The sequence below is a fragment of the Coptis chinensis genome, chromosome 7 (genome assembly GCF_015680905.1).
Source record: "Coptis chinensis isolate HL-2020 chromosome 7, ASM1568090v1, whole genome shotgun sequence".
Lineage (NCBI taxonomy): Eukaryota > Viridiplantae > Streptophyta > Magnoliopsida > Ranunculales > Ranunculaceae > Coptis > Coptis chinensis.
This window is the reverse complement of record NC_141462.1, coordinates 16248235-16271745: the sequence shown is the minus strand read 5'-3', so window position 1 is coordinate 16271745 and position 23511 is coordinate 16248235. Positions and strand designations below refer to the sequence as shown.

The following is a 23511-nucleotide window of genomic DNA, read 5'->3' as shown; positions in this document are numbered from 1 at the left end:
GTAAATGTGCATTGGAATGATGCATCTGCATAAGCATTTCATCGTTGAAAAGTTCAAGTTATCGTAGGTAGCTAGGCTTTATAAGGTTGCTTATAGTTAGCTTAAAGTTACCTTGGCTATCTCTGAAGGAAGCACCATAGCCAGCTTACAAGGGTAGACAGCTTAGGGGAGGTCTGTGGTGCTACATACAAGGTTGATGTGGATTCTAAGAAGGAAGTTGGCATGCCTAATGTTGGGAGTGCTGCAAACTGGTCTTCACACTACTGACCCAACTCTTCATTGTATTCTGACATTAGTCTACCTTCAGTATTTTTGTTGTTTTTATTTTCCCATCTGGATGACATTGCTTCTTTAGTGGGTAATAGTTGCAGATTACAATATCTTTTGAGCTGTGATCTATAACACAAATATTTGAAGTGTTTCTTCATAGCCTTTTAAAACACACACTTTATCAACTTCACAAGACAACCAAAAAAATCCAAAACTTTGGTTCCTCTTTGCAATTGTTCGATCTAGAGATTACCACGTAAGATTCACTCTCCCACACTCATTTTTCTTCAGTCACTTTTATATATATATTTGATGTGAAGAACTACACATGAATAGTGGGTATAATGCGTTTATGTCTTATTGGTTATACATATTTTTAAATATAATTAAATGGGCATGTTTTAAAATTATTAATGATGTTTTTATGGTTTATTTGAACTTAAGCTCCAAGTGAACCGACTTTTTTTTTATCTAATTAAATGGTTGGAAAAAAAAAAAATTAAATTTTGAAAAGAAATGGGTATTGTACAAAATTGTGAGAATGTGAGTCAGATTTTAACAAATTGAGACCATGAGTGGCAACTTGGTATATGGAACAATGATTTCATCATGCAATTTGATTCGTGTTTGACCGATGTTTGTTATCCCTCTGTTCAATTTGTAATTGTTGCAGGGTTCAATTACTAATAATCACTTAATGAGTTTATCAATTGAAGGTGATAATAGTTTTGCTGCAATTTGAGTTCATTCTTGGTAACTGGATTTATTGTGGTTACTCTATTGAATCATTTCTCTTATTTTGATTAACCTTAGTTGAACAATGTCAAACTCTTTTGGGCTCAATTTGAATAGCTTGTGATAATCAGGTGCTTTTTTTAATTTAGCACTATATATTGGGAATTCGATACTGAGAAAATATAGATTCGAAAAACAACATTCTCTATTCTTGGAGCTTTGGCAAGTTTTTCTTGCCATTTGTTATCGATCATATACCCCATAACCTCTTTTTGCTCTCAATGATGTTGATTAAGTTCTTATGTTCACTTGGTGTCAAAGCAAAGAAGGTTAGAATGGAAGATTAGAATGGTAGGTGATCATGAGGTACAGAAGTAAGAACTGTTTCATATACATAGTGATGTAGCTTTGGATTGAATTTCATTTTCCAGGTTTAGGATGGACCATTCTATGGCTATAAGACTGCCGACTTTCTAACGTTAGTGCTTATTTTTGTCATGACATTGGCATTATCTTTGGAAGGTACATCTCAATCTCCATTATGTTATTAAAACATCATTGATACCAACAAAGGCATCACCTTATCAGAAATGTTTGCACATATATAACCGTTTATTGTTCATTGTTCATGACCATTTAAATATCTTATTCATTGTTTATGTTAATGTTTGTAATGCATCATGAGAACCTCAAGGCATTATTTATGTGGAATCTGACAACTACCATGAACTCTCATCCATGCAAAATGTATGTTTTGACACCAATGCATGTTCTAATTTGTGGTATAAATATTACAGGGATTTAGTAGTGTCTTTGAAAAATATTATGCGTTACAAATGATCTTATATACCGCACATGAAAAGAGGAAGAGGATGATCCTCTAGCATTATCAATATTTTATAGCCCATTGCATTTGGTAATGATGGTCATCGTTTGTAAATATGGTGTTTTAATGTCCTTTAATCATATAATATTTGTCTTGCATTATGGTTTAGACACACATTAAACGGATTAAAGCATATATTCTTTTATATGCATGGGGTTACGCACTATGCATTCTATGTGCTATTATAATATGATATGAGAGTGAGACTACAGCTTGGGGGAATCAACTATACGGAAATGAGTTTTAGACCTCTTAGACTGCAGTTTTAGATAATGACTCAAGTAGTAAGAATGTCTAGCGCCAAATATTATGGGGGTCTTCCACTTATAGTTTAAATTTTTTTGTACTAGCCCATATATTATTAGATAAACTATTGTTGTTTCAGGTTTTCAACTTATGCTCGGCAATAAGCACGAAAGTAGCAGAAAGGTGTTCGGGAAGAAAGATTGGACAAAGAGCAGAAGAAACCACTAAAGGAAATACTATTGCAATCAGACAACAACACAGAGAGAGATGAACCAATGCAGTATGAGTGTCTGACAATATGTCTAGATAGAGAGAGAAAGAGAGAATGATTTGTAATAAACAACACAATCAATAGTTATGTACATCATGCTCCTAATACCTGAATGAACACTACAACAGAATTACCTAAGAAAGACATGTACAATGAGTCTTTTATCCTAAAAAACCACGCACAGAAACTGTCGGATGGTGACCCGTTTATAAGCATGTCTTATATTTTAAACCACACTCTGCAAAGCGTCTTTTTCCTTGGAAAACACACTTGCCACTTTACGAAAGAACCACTCCTTTAGGCAGTAGTTTTTGAATGTGATCACTTTTGGGGCGTGGTTTTTGGGTTTTAGTTTTTTTTAAAAAACAGACATTTGACTTGGACATTCAGGCTCAGCAGAGCTTCCTGGTGTCACCCAAGTACTCAACTGAGGCCCTATTTGACCCACTGAATCTGCAGCACAATTCAACTGATGGGGAGTAAAGAAAACAACCGTGGATGTTCAGCTTGGTGCACCTTCCTGCAATCCTAGTAAAGAGAACCTACACTACCATTCAAACACAAAGCAAGAAGAAGACAAGAATCCATGCAAAACTCAAAGTAAATAAAAGATTTCATTACTTCAAAACAATGAATACATTCAATATATTAAAACCAACAACAATAATAAAAGAAAATGACTTTTTTTTCATCGCGACAACTAGAAGATGACCATTGTTTTCTATGAATCATTCTTAGTAAAGTATCAATCTTTACTGTTACTCTGCCCACAAAAAAAAAAAAACTAAGTAGACGATTTCCCACGACGAATAATAAGGTCCCACCTAGTCAATGACCTGCAACATTAAAAAAAACAGAAGAGAAGAAATTGAGTAACATTCCAAGACATAACTGTATATGAACCATACATTAGAACAGAAGAATCACAAATCAATTTAACATTTTATCAACTACTCACACATATTCACAAAACCTTCAAAATCATTAGTGCAACATAAATGAATTATTGGGTTTTATCCATGTAGCAGTTGCCCCTCCAAGCACTCCAGCAGAAATCTTCTTGTTCCTCCACAAGAAAACATCAGCAGCTGCATAAAAGATCGAACAACAAAGTAAATAAAAGTCAAGTTCCCAAGCATACTATGACCCTTTGCTGGTGTCGAAGGACTTAGAGCTTATTCACAAAACCATTTACAGATTTGTATTCCATTAATATACTTGAAAGCCAGTTTACATCAAAAACATTAGCAACCATACAAACTCCATATACAACCATGTATTTTAGTACACTACGAGATTTAAACACATACATTCTAATTACTAGAGCACTTTCTTCTTACGACATATGATAAGATAATATCTAAAGAACCGTGAAATATAATAATCAATTGCCTACTTGATAAGCTAATGTGTGCTTGGTTGTCATATTATAGGGTCAAATCTAAATGGTCGTGTACACATGTACCTGCTATGTCATTCTAAGGACTCAAAAAGTTTAAATTTCCTCAAATTTTACCTTGTATAATTAGCTATCCACGCATGGCAAGTAAATCTCCACAATATGGCAAACATCTTTCCATTCATTTTGTCAAATTTACAACAGATTAAATCGCTCTAAGTTTACTCAGGTTCACTTACAAACTAACATAAAGTCACTCAATTGCAACACGGTCTTCAAATTGTAATCTAATCACTTCCATTACATTTATGTTGTCTAGATGAAAATTGCAAAGAAATCCTATGAGTACATCTTATATGGTTTCAGGTTTTTGATGACCAATGCGTTACCATCGAGCGATATAGATGTAATTTAGGTTGAGCATAACAGACAACTGTTGACATCATCAATGAAATTTAAACGCATGTCAAGCCAAAATCAACTTGTATATCACTTCTCAAAATCAACCAACTTATTTTCCATCCACTACTACTTGTACTAAACAAAAGATAACTCGTTCCCACTATATCAACATAACTTGGAAAAACAGACCAAGGCATGCAAGACGAAGAAACGAAACACCAAGACCATACTAACAGTGCAAGCTACAAATTAATTAATTAAAAATATATCCCACGCTCTAGCTACAAATTAACAAAATTCACATTAATCATCAAATCAATGTCAAAATTAACAATCATATAACAACCTAGGGTATAGATATCAAAATCATAATCAATCAAAATCAATCAAAATCATTTTAAATAAGTAGCTATCAAAATCATATAACAATAATCAAAATCAACATCGAAAGTATAGATATCTGCTTCGATTAAATAAATTCAACAACCTAGGGTTTTACATTAGATTGAGGAGACCGAAAATTCACCTTATTGACCAAAACTCCTTTGACAACGAAAAAGGGAGTGGAATCGCCTTAATCGATAGACAGAGAGAGTGGAATCACTCTTTTTTCATATTTTTTTTGGTTTTCTGAAAAATGAATTCGCCTTTTAATCGAGGAGTGGTGTCCTCTTTTTGGAGAAATGGAATGAAACAAAGAGCTTCCATTTCTTTTTTTCTTTTGTGAAATGCGTTTTGGGTTTTGGACTTCTTTTATTTCGTTTTGGGCTTTTCTTTTCGGAGTGTTTAAAAAAAAACGAACTACGTTTGTGAAAGAAACGGCGCTTGTTACGGCGTCCAAAGATTCGGCATTACTATCGCGTCTTTTAAGGTGTCTTTCATTAGCCAATCTGGTGTAGTGGAACAGGTTTATATATATTTTTTTATTGGATGGTGTTGTATTTATATTTTTCTCTTTGTTCTGTATTCAATGTGTTTTGATGGGTTGTCCGTCACTATATATATAGGGGTTTGCTTGAGTACCATACCACTGATTGTTTCATTTGTTTTCTTCAATATATGTATTAATTATTTCAATATAGGTGAGCATCCAATGTTCTGACTTATCTTATATATAGTTTTTCCTTTTGAATTTTGCAGCTTGGTTGTATTACCTTACATTCAACAATTTAATAGAGTTGACATATTTAGCAATTTTTTAATAGGATTGGACTGACATCTTACGAAGTGGAAAGGGACCTTTGTTGTAGGTTGAAGTGTTAAACCAAGTAGCGCCCTTTGGTGTTTCTGTTTTAGTGTTTGAGATTTTGACATATTCAAATCAAAATTTATTTCACATTTCTTCATATTTCTTATCGCTTATTTCTGATAAGTATAAATATAGTCAACATGTCCAAGAGAACAATACATGTGGCATCAATAATAAATTAGCAACAGTACATGTGGCGTCGATAATAAATTAGCTAAAGAGAGTTACAAAATTAGTAGTACACATTGATAAGGAATTAGGTTCTCATGTAGTAGTTCCTTAAATATCAAGCTCGCAATGGCAACAACCAAAGAAGAGTTTAAATGGAGCAAAGTTGAGCACAAAGTCGATTAACTTGACGTCAAACACACCCACATGATGCATGACCATCACAATTCCAACACACAGACATTGCCTTACGAACCCCAGCTATAACTACTATTACTACTAATCTAATCCATATGTAGAGTGCGAGATATTGGGGAATAATTATCTACATTTGTGAATGTTCTTGGTGTACTAAGTTATATCTGATGCTGTAGTCATATGAGTAATTTTAAATTTTAGAATTTTCCTTCTACAGTGGATTTGTATGTGGTGCTGCTAAAGCAAGTTTGATTTCACTCTCATATTGAAATACACTTTGTTTGTTTTTGTAATTTGTTGTTTGACATTTTGATTATTTTGATATCAGTAGTAAGTAATAACACAAGTTTTAGAAACCATTCATTCTTTCTTTTGATAAATATAGTTGCTCAGTCTCTATACTTCAAACACTCAAGGCACTATGAGTACATATGTGCTTCATAAATTTTAAGATGAATATTCTAATAGTGCACAAACAAGGATATTATGAAAGTTTGAATGGACCCAGTCATCCAAACCTTTTAAGTAAGTGATAGAAAAGCCCAAAAAGATTCATTTTGGCAGATATTCCTCATTTGAAACCCCAAAATTATGTTAATCACATTTTTCAACAAAGTTCACATATCTCTTTTCCATTTTAGTTTAAATTAAATGATTAGTTGATGGTTGTTACAATCAGTGTAGTAAAAGGTTAAAAAGCACCTAAAGGCTAACACCTTCCCTTGCCTTAGGCATAAGGCTGTGGTGTGCCACCGATCGGCGGAGGCGCCAGAGTAATAAAAAAAAATAGATATATCAAATAAAAAATAAAATAAATATTAAATATGACATGAATTATTACTGATTTGTTTAGCCAAACTTTAAAATTAATTTTATGTGATTGTAAACATAAAACCATTGTAGTCATTTAAAAGAAAAATCTTAAGCAATAAGTAAAGAGCAAAATAAAACTCGTATCTCTCAATACAATTTAGCTCAACTTCAAAAAACTAAAATAATGAACCGATAGAATTGAGTCAAATGAGTTTTTCATAAAATAGAACATGTGATTCAATTTTAGAATCCCGTAAAACTTCATTTAAAATTTAATCCATCTTTGTGTTTTCTCTCAATCCATACAACTTAACATAAACTAGTCAAAATTAAGTTTAAAGTGTATTCCACAATGAAACTTACTAAATTTGTACAATTTCTTATATCATACAACAATTGGATCGAGTGTAAATGTGTCACGTATAGCAAAAATTGTAAAAAAAAACAAAAAAACTGTAAAATTGATAAGGCGGCGCTTTGTGCTTCAGCATATGACAAAAAAGCAAAAAGTGCAAAAAGCGACGCCGCTTTATATTACCTCTCGCCTTGGTCAAGGAGGTAGGCACTAAAAGCTTTAAAGCTTGACTACACTGGTTACAATATTTAATTTTCATATCTACTAAGAAAAAAAAATCAAATTAACAAGTAATAATGTAACAAGCCCGTCAGAAGGGCTTTTACCTATGGTTTTTGTGTTTATTTTTCATTTATACTAAATGGAGAAAAAAATAAAAATGAAGATAGTAAGCCCGGCCATAGGACGGGCAGATTAGCTAGTTCTAGACAATAACTCAAACATCAACACCAAATCCTTGAAAATTTACCGTAAAAAAAAATCCTTGAAAATGAATGAAAATCATTTTTAGTGTTTCACCAATCATTTGTCAACATTAAAAAATCAGCAACTTTGGCACCAAAATCATTTATCAACATCAAAAAATCAGGGGTAGATTTTGGTCCTCCTAAATAACAAATTTTGGGTTTAATCTCCCCACCAAAAAATCGTTACATAAAATCTTTCCGTATGCGAACAAACTAGGTCATATCTTCACAGCTCGTACATCACCAGGTCGTACCACGCCACCAGAACGTAACAACGACCCAAATTCAAGTCGTCCCAAATATCAAACACAGCCATATATAGAAGCAAATGATCTACCACAATTCTGAAGCTCAGTCAACGCACCAATCAAGGAGACATTTACTTTGTAATATCAGAAATAATGACGAATCATCAAGATAGCACAAAATATGGATCTACACTTGACAATGTCTTGGAGCAAATAAGGAAAGTCAGCTCAAACATCTATAAGTAGAGAGAGATGACTACGTACGTAAGACTTGATTCAAGTTTACCCAAGAAACTTGATACGTAGGCAACTCTTATCCCAAGAAAGAGTGCAGTCATTCCCTATCAAACTCAACATCAGGTCATAGGTACAAAATCCACACCTCTACATCGAGCGTGCACAATAACTAGTAGTGAATAGAGGAAGATGACACTAAAGACACAGGCAATGCAGCAGGGAGAGCAACAGACATCTCACCGAGTCACGCATACCTATCTCACATCTAGGAAAAGAGAGGTTTCTTATCTTATGCAACTGTGCCCTTTGCCCGCTTCCCTGGCAATGTTCTGCTGTTGCAATGGTTTATTGAGAGGCCCAAAGTCGAATATAGTTAGCCTATTAATTAATTAAGCAACAACTAGTACCATAGAGAAGCGGCCGTAAACAGGAAGAGCAAGGCAAGGTGTCCATCCGGGGATTCATTCCTATCTGAGAACCGCTTCACCGGGAACATATGGCAAGAGTAGTCTTTGGCGGTCGGGGGGAACGGCCTTGGAATTGTTTTATGGTTTGGTTGCAGTCGGGTTCGAGGGTAACTGGGTAAGCAGGTTAAGTGTTATAGGTGATCTGATATAGAACATCAAGGCTCAGAGCAACCACTGTTACCATGAAAGTGCTGCCGGGAAGACAAGGCTTTACATAGATACGATCTAGGGTCATTTAATATATAGACTAATAAATAGTACTAAAATATAATAGAGAATCATGCAGCTACGCATTTCGACAGAACTACAAAATTATTTATTCAAACAATTGAAGCCAAATGCATTTCCGTTTATACTATAGCTATGTGGATTATGTACTGGCATTGACACGCCATGGCACCAAATTCTATAAACTTATTAACTTCGGTAGAACTAATTGAGATCAACTTTGCATTTTTGTGATCCACCTATGTAACTCCCCACTCCAGTACTAGAATTGAACCTGACCTTTACATCCACACATACAACTTTCAAATGTGTCTGTGTCATCCAAGGATTAGGCTTAAACTTGACCCAACCCAGCAGCTTCGCATTCAAACTAACAAACCCATGCTTTACATACCCTTTGAGGGAATTAAGAACACTCTCTTCTACATCATTGAACGCCGCAAACAAAACTGTCTCATTCTTCTTCCCTTGATAGAAAGGCAAAGTAGTTGTTTCACAAAGAAGCTCTTCTCCATAATCCACATAAGATAGTGAAGTATCCATAGCGTCGTAAGAGATTTTCATTTTCTTGCTACGATTTCGAACATTAAAACTGATTTCCCAAGTGGGGAGTGTTTCTGAATTGGAAGTGTTCAAGGAAGGGATCGACACAGAGTTAACATAGAACTCTGGAAGGAGAGGTTGGATAATTAGCCACATGATGCCATATGCTATGCCAAAGGTAATACTGAAGCTAATAGAAACTATGATAAGACGACGGACAAAAGTGGAGCTACGTTTGACTGGAGGCGGGTTGGAGGATGGCTCCGTGTAATGAACAGTTTGCACTGGGGGGCTAGGTCGCACGTAAGTTCGGGTATACTCATATTTGAATTCTTCCCTCATTGGCATGCTGTTACAATATATGCAGTGGGTCATGGGAAGTGACGAGCTTATATTTTGAAGTGTTGCGGAGATCACATGGCACTGATAGATAGAATTGAGGAAAGGATGACTTCCAGGAAATTTTCATTACCAATTTAAAGTTACGAAGGATTATACTATACTGATATTATAAACTAAACGGTGGGAAACCATTTGGACAAACAACATTAGGACAAACAAGTAACTCTCCTATGATTATCATTGTCAGTTGAGTTAAAGCATCGGTACCTCGTTTATCTCTAATGCTTTAGTGTAGTAAGATACTTTCAGGCTTTACAAATGAAAAGCATTACGGATACCACACATATACCAACATCATATCCGGAACGCTAAAAGCATTACCGATACAGAGTATATACAAATAATCAAACTAGGTACTGTGATGTCTAAGAACACCTTTTTTAAATGTTCTAAGATCACACAATCTTATTAATGAACAGAATGAGATGACGAATGAATGAAAAAGATGAATTGAATCAAAGTTTTATTGATTGACTATAGAAGTTTACAATTTCTCTCTCTCTCTCTCTCTCCTATTTCTGAAGTTGTTTCTGATTCTCAACTAATGAATCTTATCTTGCTCTTCCAGTATTTATATAGTATCCTGAATTAGCTTTGATCTATCCAATCTCTGACACGTGTCCCCTTGTCTTCTTCCTCCTCTTTCCTGCTCAATACCTGCAAATGTTTAAACTTTAAAACTCCGAAATATACCGAAACATTGACCCTTATGTCAATGCTTCAAGTTTTAAAATATCAGTTATAATATCTCTAGGCACGATATTTGCCCACTATATCGCCCCTTCTCGAAAATTTAAAATTTCACTCAAAAATTTCAATTTTTCGAGAAGCGGTTATATCAATCTGGGCCCAAATATCAACCCAGTCCATATTATCAGACAAAAATTTAAAACAAAATGTTTAGCTTTCCCATAACTTCAAGCTTCTCCCATACGCTACATCTTCTCCAGAACGCGATTTTCTTTGCTGCATTCTTGCCTTCAAATTCTTAGACAGAAACCCAACTTTTGTAGGTATGTTTGTAACCTTCTGCATTTTGTTAGTTTTGCTATACCATATCTTGCCATAACTCACACCAGTATAATCATCTTGAGGGTTTTTAAAGATTGTTAAAATTTGAATGTCGTAAGCTTGGCTATGTTCGTATTTACACTACTGTAGACAACACTATAGAATGTTTGATAATATTTAAAAGTTTATATCTTTACCATTTTAAGATTATTTACTTAAATATTCCTCATCGTACTGTTTTGCCTATCGAATATATCCATTGTTGAATCCCATATTTCGCAATTTTCGATATAAGACTATTTGTATCGCAATTTTCGATAACTTGATAACTGTATTGTTGATAATATGATATATATATTAAATTGACTATACTAAAAATACATTTGTCCTCGCCTCTTTGTTTATAGTCCTCCTAATGGCTAGTGAAGATACCCTCTCTGATGATAGTATTAGTAGTGAAGGAACTCCTTCTTACAATAGATTTCATAGTCATAATCTTGCCTCTACTTCTTTGAGGCCCTATCGACCCCAGACTTCTTGGGATTTGTCTTATGTTGTAGAAGGGATTTCTTGTCATCCTTTTGAAACCACCGCCTCAGAATCTGAGCGTGAAACTGTTGAAGATACAAGTCAATGGAAACATGGACTCAGCCTTTTCTTCATCAAAAGACCCAATCTAGCGTTAGTTCAGACTGCTTATCAAATTCCCCCATCTCTTTATCTGCAACACTATGCTGGTACTCGGACTTTTACCAAATGTCAAAGTGGCACCAAACGAGCGATCATTGTCACCGTTGGGCAACTCGCCGCTGGATTGAGATTTCTTCTGACCAATCTCGATCACGAAATGTTAAACCATCTGAATATTTCCCTTGGTCAAGGTATGGGGAATTTCTGGAGGTTAATGTTTATCTACAATTATTACAATAGCCACCTTCCCCCAGAAAAGTATGAAGCCGATAAGATAAAATTATCCGATATCCTTAGACATTATAAATTTGGTGAAAAATTTCCTGGATATTTTTACCCTATAAAACATAACAAATCAACCATCAAGGGTACTATCTGTAAAAATTGTAAAAGCGACAAGGAATGGACCAAGTATCCCATCATTGTTTTGGGTGACTGGGAAAGAGCCGATCCTCCAGCGAAACCTCCTCTGAAACATCAAGTCTTCAATTCTTCAGGTATACCCTCCTTTAATTTTGACTTAACTTCGATAATTTCGATATTTATATATATCGGAATTCCACTTTGACCCTAGCCTTTCTGTATATTTTAAGTACTTCTCCCTCATTTTGAAAAAGCTCGCGGGAACTCAGACAAAGTGCTTAAACTCTTAGAAGTAACTGATGAAGAAATCGATGTCCGAACTGGGGCTGACAAATAAGAGAACCCTCGCCTTACTGTTGCTCTTCCCGACATCAAAAATTATCGAGCACCTCTTTATGTTCTTCAAATTTGGGCTCTTCACAAAATGGGTCAGTCGTCAATTCCTACTCAATCCCCTTCAACAAATCCTTTAAACGATCCTTCTTTTCTTATGCCCTCCTTCGATTTGCATGAACTCCCTCCTAGTCTTCCCCAAAGTTTCTTTGATTACTTAGATAACAATCTTACCATGACTCCAAATCTTTTTCCCCATATTAAAAAAGAAGTTCCTGATTTTTATGAATATCCACTTTTACAAAATATAATTGACCAGCATCGTTTATTGTATACAAATATAGCCCCTCGATTGTCAGTGAACCCAAGTGTTAGTCGCCAATTTCCTACTAAAGGAAAAGAGAAAGCTACTGATACTACATCGGCCAAAGCTCCACAGGACAAACATCCTGCTCCACCCTCAGACATTCGGACTTCTTCTTCCAAAGATAAGCATTCTGCTCCTCCTAAAGACACATCTCGTACTTCCTCGCAAGATACCCATACTCAATCTAGTTCCAAGAAACGCAAAAATTGGGGGGAGAGTGGGCTTGTTGAAGGACAAACACTCGAATCCATTCCTTCTGATACCTGTGAACTTTTCAAGCCTGTATTCCATCTATGTGATGGAAACTATATTCCTTTGACCGCCTCTCTTTTTGATGATAATCCCCTTGAAGATTTAGGTGTGTCCCTGTCTTCCAGCTGTGTTCTTCCAAAAGATAAGCTTGCTATGCGCGCTGTATCTCCTTCACAATGCTTAACAAACTTCTGTGATGTTATGGAAAAGGTATCCATTCTTCTTTCTTAACTATATATCCTTGATTTTATTTCCCATTTCTATCTGCTTATCTATTTTCGTTACTTTTTTAGGCTAAAGTAGCTGCTCTAGCCCAATTTGACTCTCACTGTCATCAAGACCGTAGCATTGGTCGCTTGAGAAAAACAGTTGAGAGTCAACAGTTGGAAGTTGAGAAACTGAACCAAGAAATGACTCGCTTGAAACGAGAAAACAATCAGCTGACAAGCGACTTGAAACGGAATGCCGAAACTACTGAACAGACTTTACAACAAAAGATTGCAGCTCATACCGACATTCTGAAGAAAGAACATGCAGAACATCTGAAGAAAGTTACCGAAGACTTTGTTATCACAGAAGCAAAGTATAAAAAAGCTTTAGAAACTGTCGATAATGAATTTAACAATGTTGTTACATCTTTAAACATTCTCACTGATCGGCTAGAAGCCTTCAGAGTGTATGTTCCTCCTGCTATTCTTTTAGAACATGGGCTTAATGTCGATAATGCTCCTACCAAGGAACTTCCAACTACCACTCCATCTATTTCTGCTGCTGCAACTACAACCACCACTTGCATTGCTGCTGATACCACCCCTCATATTGCATACTACTGAGTTTAGTGACATAGATGATTTGCTTAATACCCCTCCTATTTGATTTCTATATCATCTGTGTAATGCTCTGTAATATTGCTACTATTTTCTTTTATCCTTGTCAAAATTTTCTCTGCTCAACCATTTTTGTACTACTTTTTCTTGTAATATCTTTTAATGCCTATGGAACTTGAATCTGTACCATTTTTGCAATATACCATCCATTTTTATGTATTGTAAACAGAAAATTCAAAATTTTCAATACCCTCATCCCAAAACAGAGTATCATCTATACATATATACTTTAACACACTTAGCAAAATAATTTTCTATACTTATATTACCAGAAAACAAAATTTTCGATACCCTCAACAAAAAGAGAGTATCGGCGATATTTGGACTTGTATCACCAGAAAATGTAATTTTTGATACCCTCAACACAAAAGAGAGTATCGGTGATACTTAGACTTGTATCATCAGAAAATAAAATTTTCGATACCCTCAACAAAAAAGAGAGTATCGGCGATACTTAGACTTGTATCACCAGAAAACGAAATTTTCGATACTCTCAACAACAAAAAAGAGTATCGGCGATACTTAGACTTGTATCACTAGAAAATGAAAATTTCGATATCCTCAACAAAAAAGAGAGTATTGGCGATACTTAGACTTGTATCACCAGAAAACGAAATTTTCGATACTCTCAACAAAAAAGAGAGTATTGGCGATACTTAGACTTGTATCATCAGAAAATAAAATTTTCGATACCCTCAACAAAAAAGAGAGTATCGGCGATACTTAGACTTGTATTACCAGAAAACGAAATTTTCGATACTCTCAACAAAAAAGAGAGAATTGGCGATACTTAGACTTGTATCATCAGAAAATAAATTTTTTGATACCCTCAACAAAAAAGAGAGTAGCGGCGATACTTAGACTTGTATCACCAGAAAACGAAATTTTTGATATTCTTAACAAAAAAGAGAGTATCGGTGATATTTAGACTTGTATCACTAGAAAATGAAATTTTCGATACCCTCAACAAAAAAGAGAGTATCGGCAATACTTAGAATTGTACCACCAGAAAACAAAATTTTCGATACTCTCAACAAAAAAAAGAGTATCGGCGATACTTAGATTTATATTACTAGAAAATGAAAATTTCGATACCTTCAACAAAAAAGAGAGTATCGACGATACTTAGACTTGTACCACCAGAAAACAAAATTTTTGATACTCTCAACAAAAAAGCGCGATACTTAGACTTGTATCACTAGAAAATGAAATTTTCGATACCCTCAACAAAAAAAAAAGTATCGGCGATACTTAGACTTGTATCACTAGAAAACATAATTTTTGATACCCTCAACAAAAAAGAGAGTATTGGCGATACTTAGACTTGTATCACTAGAAAATGAAATTTTCGATACCCTCAACAAAAAAGAAAGTATCGGCGATACTTAGACTTGTATCATCAGAAAATAAAATTTTCGATACCCTCAACAAAAAAAAGAGTATCGGTTAAACCCCTGTATTACTTTTAATAACCATAAATCAACAAATTACTTCAAACACCAACATGCATTAAAATAATACTCTATTTAATTTTATTAAATAATCATTAAATGACTTACTACTTCCCAAAATGTCCCTTGCACAAATAACCACAAAATTACTTTTTCCACTGACTTTAGTTACCAATTCCTCGTTTTCCTACTAATCTCCCTTAATTTTTCTTGTTTTCATGCTAAATACCATTTATTTTCCTCGTTTTTATCACCTTTTTACTTGTATAAAAACCCATTTTTTACTTTATGCTTCAACTTACTTCTTACAAACTATTCTACTGAAACACGACCAACGTAAAAACATAAAACACAAATGCATCCTTTCTCCATCTATCTTACCATTCTTGCTATTTTTATGGTTCTTCCAGAGTGGCCCGATTGGTCAGATTGCCCAACCACAGAATACTCTGATGATGATGAAGAAGAAGAAGATGATGATGAGTGGCTCCGAGATCCTTATTGTTATGACTATAACAATGACGGATCTTCCACTGATGGAGACGACAGTAATGATGAGAATGAAGATGAAAATGATGATGAGGATAATGATGAAGATGAAGACTGACTTTACATTTCTGTTTATCAGCTGTCTATGTTATGTATCTGTGTTTTGACAACAACTGTTAAGAATCCACTACTATCACTTATATTTTGACATTCTTATTGCACTCTAATTTATTCTTGGGACACGCCCCTTTTTAAATATGAACAACTACAATTATACATGCAACTGTCGCCAAAAAATAAAAATTTAAACAACGCACCTTTATCATTAATATGGTATATGATGTCGCATTCTTGCTGCCGATATGCCTGGTATCGATCATCGCCTTTTATGCATAGATTCTTGACGATATGCCTAATAGCACTATTGTTGATGATACTAGGACTTTATATGCCTAGTATCGGCCATTGTTTCTGATATCAGGACTTTTGACAATATGCCTAATACCAACATTTCTATTGATATTAGGTCTTTATGTGTCTGGTATCGGCCATTGTTTTTGATACCAAGACTTTTGACAATATGCCTAATAACACCATTGCTGATAATATTAGGACTTTATATGCCTGTATCGGCCATTGTTTTTGATACCAAGACTTTTGACAATATGCCTAATAACACCATTGCTGATGATATTAGGACTTTATATGCCTGGTATCGGCCATTGTTTTTGATACTAGGACTTTTGACAATATGCCTAATACCAACATTTCTACTGATATCAGGACTTATGTGCATGAACACAACACGTCTGTTGGTGACAGAGCTTTTGACGATGTGCCTGCTATCAATACGTCTATCGATACTAGGACTTTTGGCAATATGCTTGATACCAGGACTTTATGTGTCTGGTATCTGCCATTGTTTCTAATACCAGAACTTTTGACGATATGCCTAATACCAACATTTCTGTCGATACCAGGACTTTATGTGCCTGGTATCTGCCATTGTTTCTGATACCAGGACTTTTGACGATATCAACATTTATGTCGATACCAAGACTTTATGTGCCTGGTATCTGCCATTGTTTCTGATACCATGACTTTTGACGATATGCCTAATACCAACATTTCTGTCGATACCAGGACTTTATGTGCCTGATATCTGCCATTATTTCTGATACCAGGACTTTTGACAATATACCTGATGCCAACATTTCTGTCAATACCAGTACTTTATTACATAATATTATAACATCATTGCATTATGAATCAAAGATTTTTATTAAAATGAATACTCTTGATACATAGCTTATTACTTTGATGAAATTGAAAAAAAAATATTTATTGACAAAATGCCTTCAGATTATTGACATTCTGAGGTTTTGGTAGTAACTCGCCATCAGCATTCTTCAAATAATATGCTCTATTTAATCCAACTTTATGTATAATATAAGACCCTTCCCAGTTTACTGATAACTTCCCAACTCCCTTCTCTTTTGTCACTTAAGTCTCCTTCTTGAAAATTTCTTCCTCTAACCTTCTTATTGAATGCTTTCCTTAGTTGTCTGTGATAACGATCAAGCTGAATTCTTGCTTGCTCCAGTTTTTCTTCTAAGTTTAAAATCTCTTCATGCATCGCTTTTTCATTCAATCTTTTTTCCACAAGTAATGTTCTGGATGTAGATACTACCATCCCAGCTGGAGTTACTGCTTCCATCCCATAGGCCAGAGTAATGGCGACTCTCCTATAGCTACTCTTGGAGTTCTTCTGTATGCCCATAGCACACTATTTAGCTCATCGACCCATAATCTTTTATTATCCTCTAACTTCTTTATGATATTATCTATAATAGTCTTATTTGTTACTTCAGCTTGCCTATTCCCTTGAGCGTAATAAGGTGCCGATATGAAGTGTTTGATCTTATATGATTCTAGGAAATCTCTCACCTTGCTTCCAATGAATTGAGGACCATTATCCGATATGATGGCATATGATAAACCATATCGACATACCACCCTTTCAAACAAAAAACCGATAATATCATGTTCTTTGATATGTTGCAAAGCTATAGCCTCTACCCATTTAGTAAAGTAATCAATCATAGCAAGCATGAACCTTTTCTTGCCTCTTCTAGGTATTAGAGGTTCAACAATGTCCATCCCCCATAAAGCAAACGACTATGGGTTTGACACACAATGGAACTCCTCTGCTGGAACATGAATTGCATGACCATGTTTCTGACACTGAATGCACTTCTTTGCATATCAAAGGCAATCCCTTCGCATTTGTGGCAAGAAATATCTCTGCCTTGTTATCTTGTTAGCCAAGGATCTCCCTGCTAAATGATTTTTGCACTCCCCTTCATGTATCTCTACAATGATTTGATTAGCATCGATCGCCGATATACATTTCAAATGCGGTCCACTAGGATTCTTCCGATACAAGTTATCCTCAATTAGCAGATATCTTTCAGCTCCAGATTTTACTCTTCTGGCTTCATTTTTATCCTTGGGTAACTCACCTTTGGACAAAAATAAAATATAACTGCTTAACCATGATGCCCCCAGCGTATCTACCTCTATAATCTCTGAATGCTTTGTATCGATACTTGGATTCTGTTGGACACCCACTTGCAACATACGTCCTTCTGTATTTTCCAGCATAGCAGCGACATATGCCAAAACATCTGCATGTCGGTTTTCTCCTCGATCGAGGTGCTGAAATTTGATTCTGCTTAAATTCTGAAGCTTCTTTCTAACAAAATTCAAATAATCAATCATATTATCGCATTTAGCTGAATATCTTCCATTGATTTCGCTTACCACTAGCTGAGAATCACTTAATACAAATAATTCCTTGACATTTAATGATGTAGCCATTTACAATCTTGTAATCAATGCCTCATATTCTGCTTTATTGTTGGAAGCATGGAATCCTAAGGTAACTACTGATTCCAATCTTTGATTGTCTGGTGTTATTAGAACTGCTCCGATACCACATCCCTTTTAACCTGATGACCCATCGACAAAAAGTCTCCACCCATTTGTACTAGCCAATGGATCATCCTCATCCATCACCTCATCAGGTTCTTTAAACTGTAAACTAATAAGTTCTTCAATATCCCAATTTTCATCTTCAGCTGGAAAGTCTGCTAGAAAATCCGCTAACACTTAGCTCTTCTCTGAAACCATATTCCAATACTCAACTCCAAATTCATTTATAAGAACTGACCACTTCGGCATTCTCCCTAACTTGGCTGTTTTGGCTAAAGTATGTTTTAACGGAAGATTTGTCATGACAATGATTGAGTGGGCTTGAAAATAAGGTTTCAATCTTTGAGTGGAATAAAGAAAAGCTAATGCATATTTCTCCAACATCGAATATCGAGTTTCAGCTTCCAGCATGGTTTTGGATTGAAAATAAATAGGTCGCTCAGACCCATTTTCTACTTTTACTAATACCGAGCTAATAGCAAAATCCGATACTGCTAAATATAAAAATAAAGTATCACCTTTCTCTGGCTTTATCAAAGTTGGTACTTCTTGGAGATACTTCTTTAAATCTGAAAAAGCCTCTTCACATTCTTCCTCCCATATGAACTTTGCATTCTTCTTCAGCAACTTGAATAACGGTTTGCATAAGTAAGAAGTTCTTGATATGAATCTATTTAAAGCTGCAATTCTTCCTATCAGCTTTTGTTATGTTTCCTAGTACTCGGAGAAGGCATCTGCTGAATAGCTCGAATTTGGTCTGGATTCACATCTATACCTCTTTTTGTGACTATATACCCCAGAAATTTTCCTGAACTGACCCTAAAAGTGTACTTCTCTGGGTTGAGTTTCATATTAAACTGTCTGAATATCCGAAACACTGTATCGAGGTCTTTAACATGATCTTCTGCTTTTTTCCATTTGATTACCATATCATCGATATAGACTTCCACAATCTGTTTAATCAAATGCCTAAACATTTTCTTAACCAATCACTGATACGTTGCTCCAGCATTTTTTAGACCAAACAGCATTCGAACAAAATAGTAAAGACTTCCTTCCACAACGAACGCTGTTTTTAACTGATCTAAAACTGCCATGACAACTTGAAAATATCCTGAATGCCCATCGCAAAAACTCAGCAGCTCAAAACTCGCTGTTCGATAGACCAATTTATCAATCCTGGGCATCGGATAATAGTCTTTCGGGCACTCTTTGTTAACATCGGTAAAGTCCACACAGATCCTAACCTTACCATTCTTTTTTGGGACAACAACAATATTTGCCACCCATTATGAGTTATCAATTTCCTTGATGATTCCACATTCCAACATCTTTTTTATTTCATTTTGCACCGCATCTGGGCCGAACCTTCCTATGCTTCTAATGCACAGGAACTGCTCCTTCTCGCATATTTAACTTATGAGAACATATAAGAGGGTCAATACCTAGAAGATCTACCATCGACCAAGCGAATATATCTTTATTTGTTCTTAAGAAATCTACCAAATCTTGTATGACCCCCACACTCAGCTCTGTTCTGATAAAAGTGAAACAACTTTCATCATTCTGACCGATATTAACTTTCTGTACCTCTTCCATTGTTTTGCTTGGAACTACTTCCATCTCTGTCTTCAGCTCTGACGTAAATCTAAAATCCTGTTGATGCTTCATGGTACCGGATTTTAGAGATAAATCTTCTGCTAATTGCTATTTGGTGTCTTCTGAGACGCCCCCAGTATCTATTTTCTTTTCTTTCATCATACCCTTCACAGTAACAAAATTGCATTTCTCATATTCGGACTGATCACCTCATATCTCATGTGGTCCAAAAACAGTCGGAAATTTGATAACCTAATAAAAAGTACTGGGAACCGCTCTCATAGCATGTATCTATTTTCTTCCCATTATAGCATTATGATCCGAGTGATGCTTGATGACTATAAACTTAGTCATTATTGTTTGTAGACCTGCCCTTACTGGCAATTTTATTTCTCCAGCTGGTCTAGTTGAAGTTCCATTGAAACCATACAAATTAAACTGCGGTTCCTTCAGATGCGACTCATCAAATCCGATACCTGTATATGTTTTCCAAAATAGAATATTGACCGAACTTCTGCAATCCACCAATATTTTCTATACATCATAGCCAAATATTCTTAATGTAATTAACAATGCATTATCATGAGGTAACATCACCTTTGACAAATCATCGAGAACAAACATAATAGCTCCAAGTATGCTCACTACACCATAATAAGATATTTGCAACACGGACTTTTTTTGCTTTGGTTATAAAGTGTTACTTTATTTCAGTTAATTTCAGGAATTAATTGCTAATGTTTAAAAATCGTTTGAGAAGTGTTGCAAATTAAAAGCTCGAAATATAAAACATACTTTACTTTCTCTCCTCTCTCTCTCTCTCACCGCCGCTACACTCTCCAGTCTCCTCCCTCTCTCTCTGCCCACACACACACTCCACCAACTCAGAAGAAGAGTTTTCAGATCCAAATTATTCAAAGTAATAATTTCTTAAATTGATTTTGATTAATTTTTTGTTTTATTTTGAATTGGTTTGTGGTTTTGATTTTTTTTGTCACTCATTTGAAAGGGACGATTTCAGGGAGAAAAGCTCAAAAAGAGAATTGAAGAAGCATGAGGTGATGATTTCAAGGTATATTTAACTCAAAACCTATGAATTCCAAATCGTTGAAGCTAGATTTTGTTATTTGTGCTTATTTTAACGGATCTGAGAAATAAAAATTGGATCTTGAAAAGTAAGTGGTCGGAGGAGATGGCCTTGTCTGGAATGAGAGATCTCTCCGTATTTATAAGTGATGTAAGAAATTGTCAAAACAAAGAACAAGAAAGACTTAGAGTTGATAAAGAGCTCGACAACATTCGTACTCATTTCAAAAACGAAAATGTTCAATTTCAGCTTTTGTTTTTTTAGTTGTATAGCTCTACTTTTGAAGCTGTAGCCGTTTGTAATTGTTATGGCATTGTAATTAAAACAAGCTAAGGTTCAAAAAGCATAGTCTTGACTTTGGTATGAATTAGCTGTTTCTGATTGTTAATATTGTCAAGGTCTATCACCATATGAGAAGAAGAAATATGTTTGGAAAATGCTTTATATATGCTGGGGTATGATGTTGATTTTGGGCATATGGAAGCGGTTTCTTTGATCTCTGCACCAAAGTTTCTAGAGAAGCAGGTGAACTTGAGGATTGTCTTCTTCATTATGATGATTTATCCATATCATCTGTATTTTTCTTACTTTTGTGTGCTAGTGTGCAGGTCGGGTACATAGCAACATCATGTTTGCTAAATGAGAACCACGACTTTCTAAGACTGGTCATCAATTATGTACGCAATGATATCATAGGATGCAATGAGACATTCCAATGCTTGGCAATGACCATGGTATGAAGTTAACAAATCATTATTATTTAGTTATCTTCAATTTTTTGATTTTATTTGTTCTTCTTCTTGGTCAAAGTTTTGATCTTTCTTTACCTGTTCCCCTTTTTAGTTTTTCTTTCCTTCATAAATGTTTATTTATTTATTATTAGGTGTAATGAGGTTTATATTCGATAAGATCGTAAGAGTCTAATGTAAAGTTGTGTAACCTATGAGACTAACATGCTATTATATTCCATAGCTATGTTACTACAGCTATAAGGACATAAAACTGGTTGTTGATATTCACACCTCATTTATGGCTCCGAACCTTGGCATGAATTTTAGCTATCTGTCTAATCTATAGCAAATGTTTCAAACTTTGGGTTTGGAAGTGGGTATTCATGATTTTTCCTTTTTACTAGGCCCTGTTGGGGGTGGATCAGTGGTTCTGAAAAGTCTCATCAGGAAATTTGTGATTTCTAAGTTCAGAGAGATGCATTATGGGTGGGCCAGTGATAATGTGCCATGTCCTTGTTTATTGGTGCCTTACAGTTGTGGTGTTTGGAAGGGTATTTGAAATAAGTTTGAGTTGTAGGGAATAATTAGACATCAGTTGGGAGGAAGGAAGAATTCCTTAGAGGCAAGTAATGCATAACTGTGAAGAACACCACCTATTCCCTGGGTGCCTAATTTCAATGGTGATTCTGGGACAAATTCTTTTCCTTCTCCCCTTCTTTGGCTAGAGCCACTTGAAGTCATCACTGCTTTCTCTTGCCTATGCCCCGACATCGATATTATTGTTCTTACATTAGATAGTGACTCTTTGGGCATTGTGTGTCATTTGGAACGAGAGGACTGGTAGAATGTTCAGTTTGTCCGAGCATTCTATAAAAGACTTCATTTTCATTGTCAAAGCAACTCTTTTTGATTGGTCAAGGGGTTGTCCCATGTTTCAGTATTATTATCAGAATTTAGAAATGTTATAGGCAGGTAGAACCGTAGGACTATATAATTATTTACATTTGTAGCTAATTTAGCTTCTCGAGTATATACCATACTCAGCATCTTTGTTTTTTAGAATTGAGCAGTAAAATCATTTCTTTGATGTCCAAAATAGGCAAGCATGCACACAGATAAATCAGGTTTCAAAATAGGCAAGCGCCTTGTTACGTGCATGTTTCAATGATTATACTTAATCCCATATATAATGTATAGGTTTTAGACATAAATTAATATACTTTCGTGGATTCATTGCATTGGTCATTTTTAGGTGTATTCTCTTTTAATATCTAAATAAACAGGGAGTGGTATTCGGTTTTCCTAAACCCTTCTACTATAAGTTCTTTATTAAGCATCTTGTTATGTCTTCTGTAATTATGTAAGGGTACCCTTATGTAATTCCTTCCTCATCATGTTGGTCACATATTGTCTATTCTCGAACTATTTTGTTGCAACAGGCCAGCACTTGAATTTACAAGTTCTAACATGATTTTTTTTTTCAAAATCTTTATAAGATCAGGCCCATTTTTACATGAAATAAATGTTCAGTTAAAGTATTTTCTGTATGGCGATGTCTGACCAAGTTTTAGACTACTACTAGTTTTAGCTATGAAACTGACTGACTTTTTCCTATGAGTAAGGAGTGTCATATCAGAACGTACTAACTAGGTTTATCGATCATAATCAGAGTC

General features: G+C 35.1%; 2 protein-coding genes and 1 long non-coding RNA gene across 3 annotated transcripts; all 3 read right to left on the bottom strand.

Annotated features, from left to right (window-relative positions):
- Nucleotides 1-3186: 3186 nt before the first annotated feature.
- On the bottom strand, nucleotides 3187-4964 carry LOC147486253 (uncharacterized). Its single transcript, XR_015203255.1, has 3 exons — nucleotides 4736-4964; nucleotides 3367-3496; nucleotides 3187-3244 (listed from the first exon to the last, which is right to left on the bottom strand). It is a non-coding gene; the product is annotated as an uncharacterized LOC147486253 (long non-coding RNA).
- A 3879-nt stretch (nucleotides 4965-8843) lies between these two features.
- On the bottom strand, nucleotides 8844-9530 carry LOC147486252 (NDR1/HIN1-like protein 2). Its single transcript, XM_086573694.1, has one exon. The coding sequence runs from the start codon at nucleotides 9528-9530 to the stop codon at nucleotides 8844-8846; it is 687 nt and encodes a 228-aa protein (XP_086429820.1).
- Nucleotides 9531-17692: 8162 nt separating this feature from the next.
- On the bottom strand, nucleotides 17693-18307 carry LOC147486251 (uncharacterized). Its single transcript, XM_086573693.1, has one exon. It carries the CDS (start codon nucleotides 18305-18307, stop codon nucleotides 17693-17695), a length of 615 nt encoding a protein of 204 aa, XP_086429819.1.
- Nucleotides 18308-23511: the final 5204 nt, after the last annotated feature.

Bases quoted from the DNA above. Each gene is read 5' to 3' on its own strand.
- LOC147486252 (XM_086573694.1), bottom strand. From the start codon at position 9,530: ATGCCAATGAGGGAAGAATTCAAATATGAGTATACCCGAACTTACGTG.
- LOC147486251 (XM_086573693.1), bottom strand. From the start codon at position 18,307: ATGGCTACATCATTAAATGTCAAGGAATTATTTGTATTAAGTGATTCT.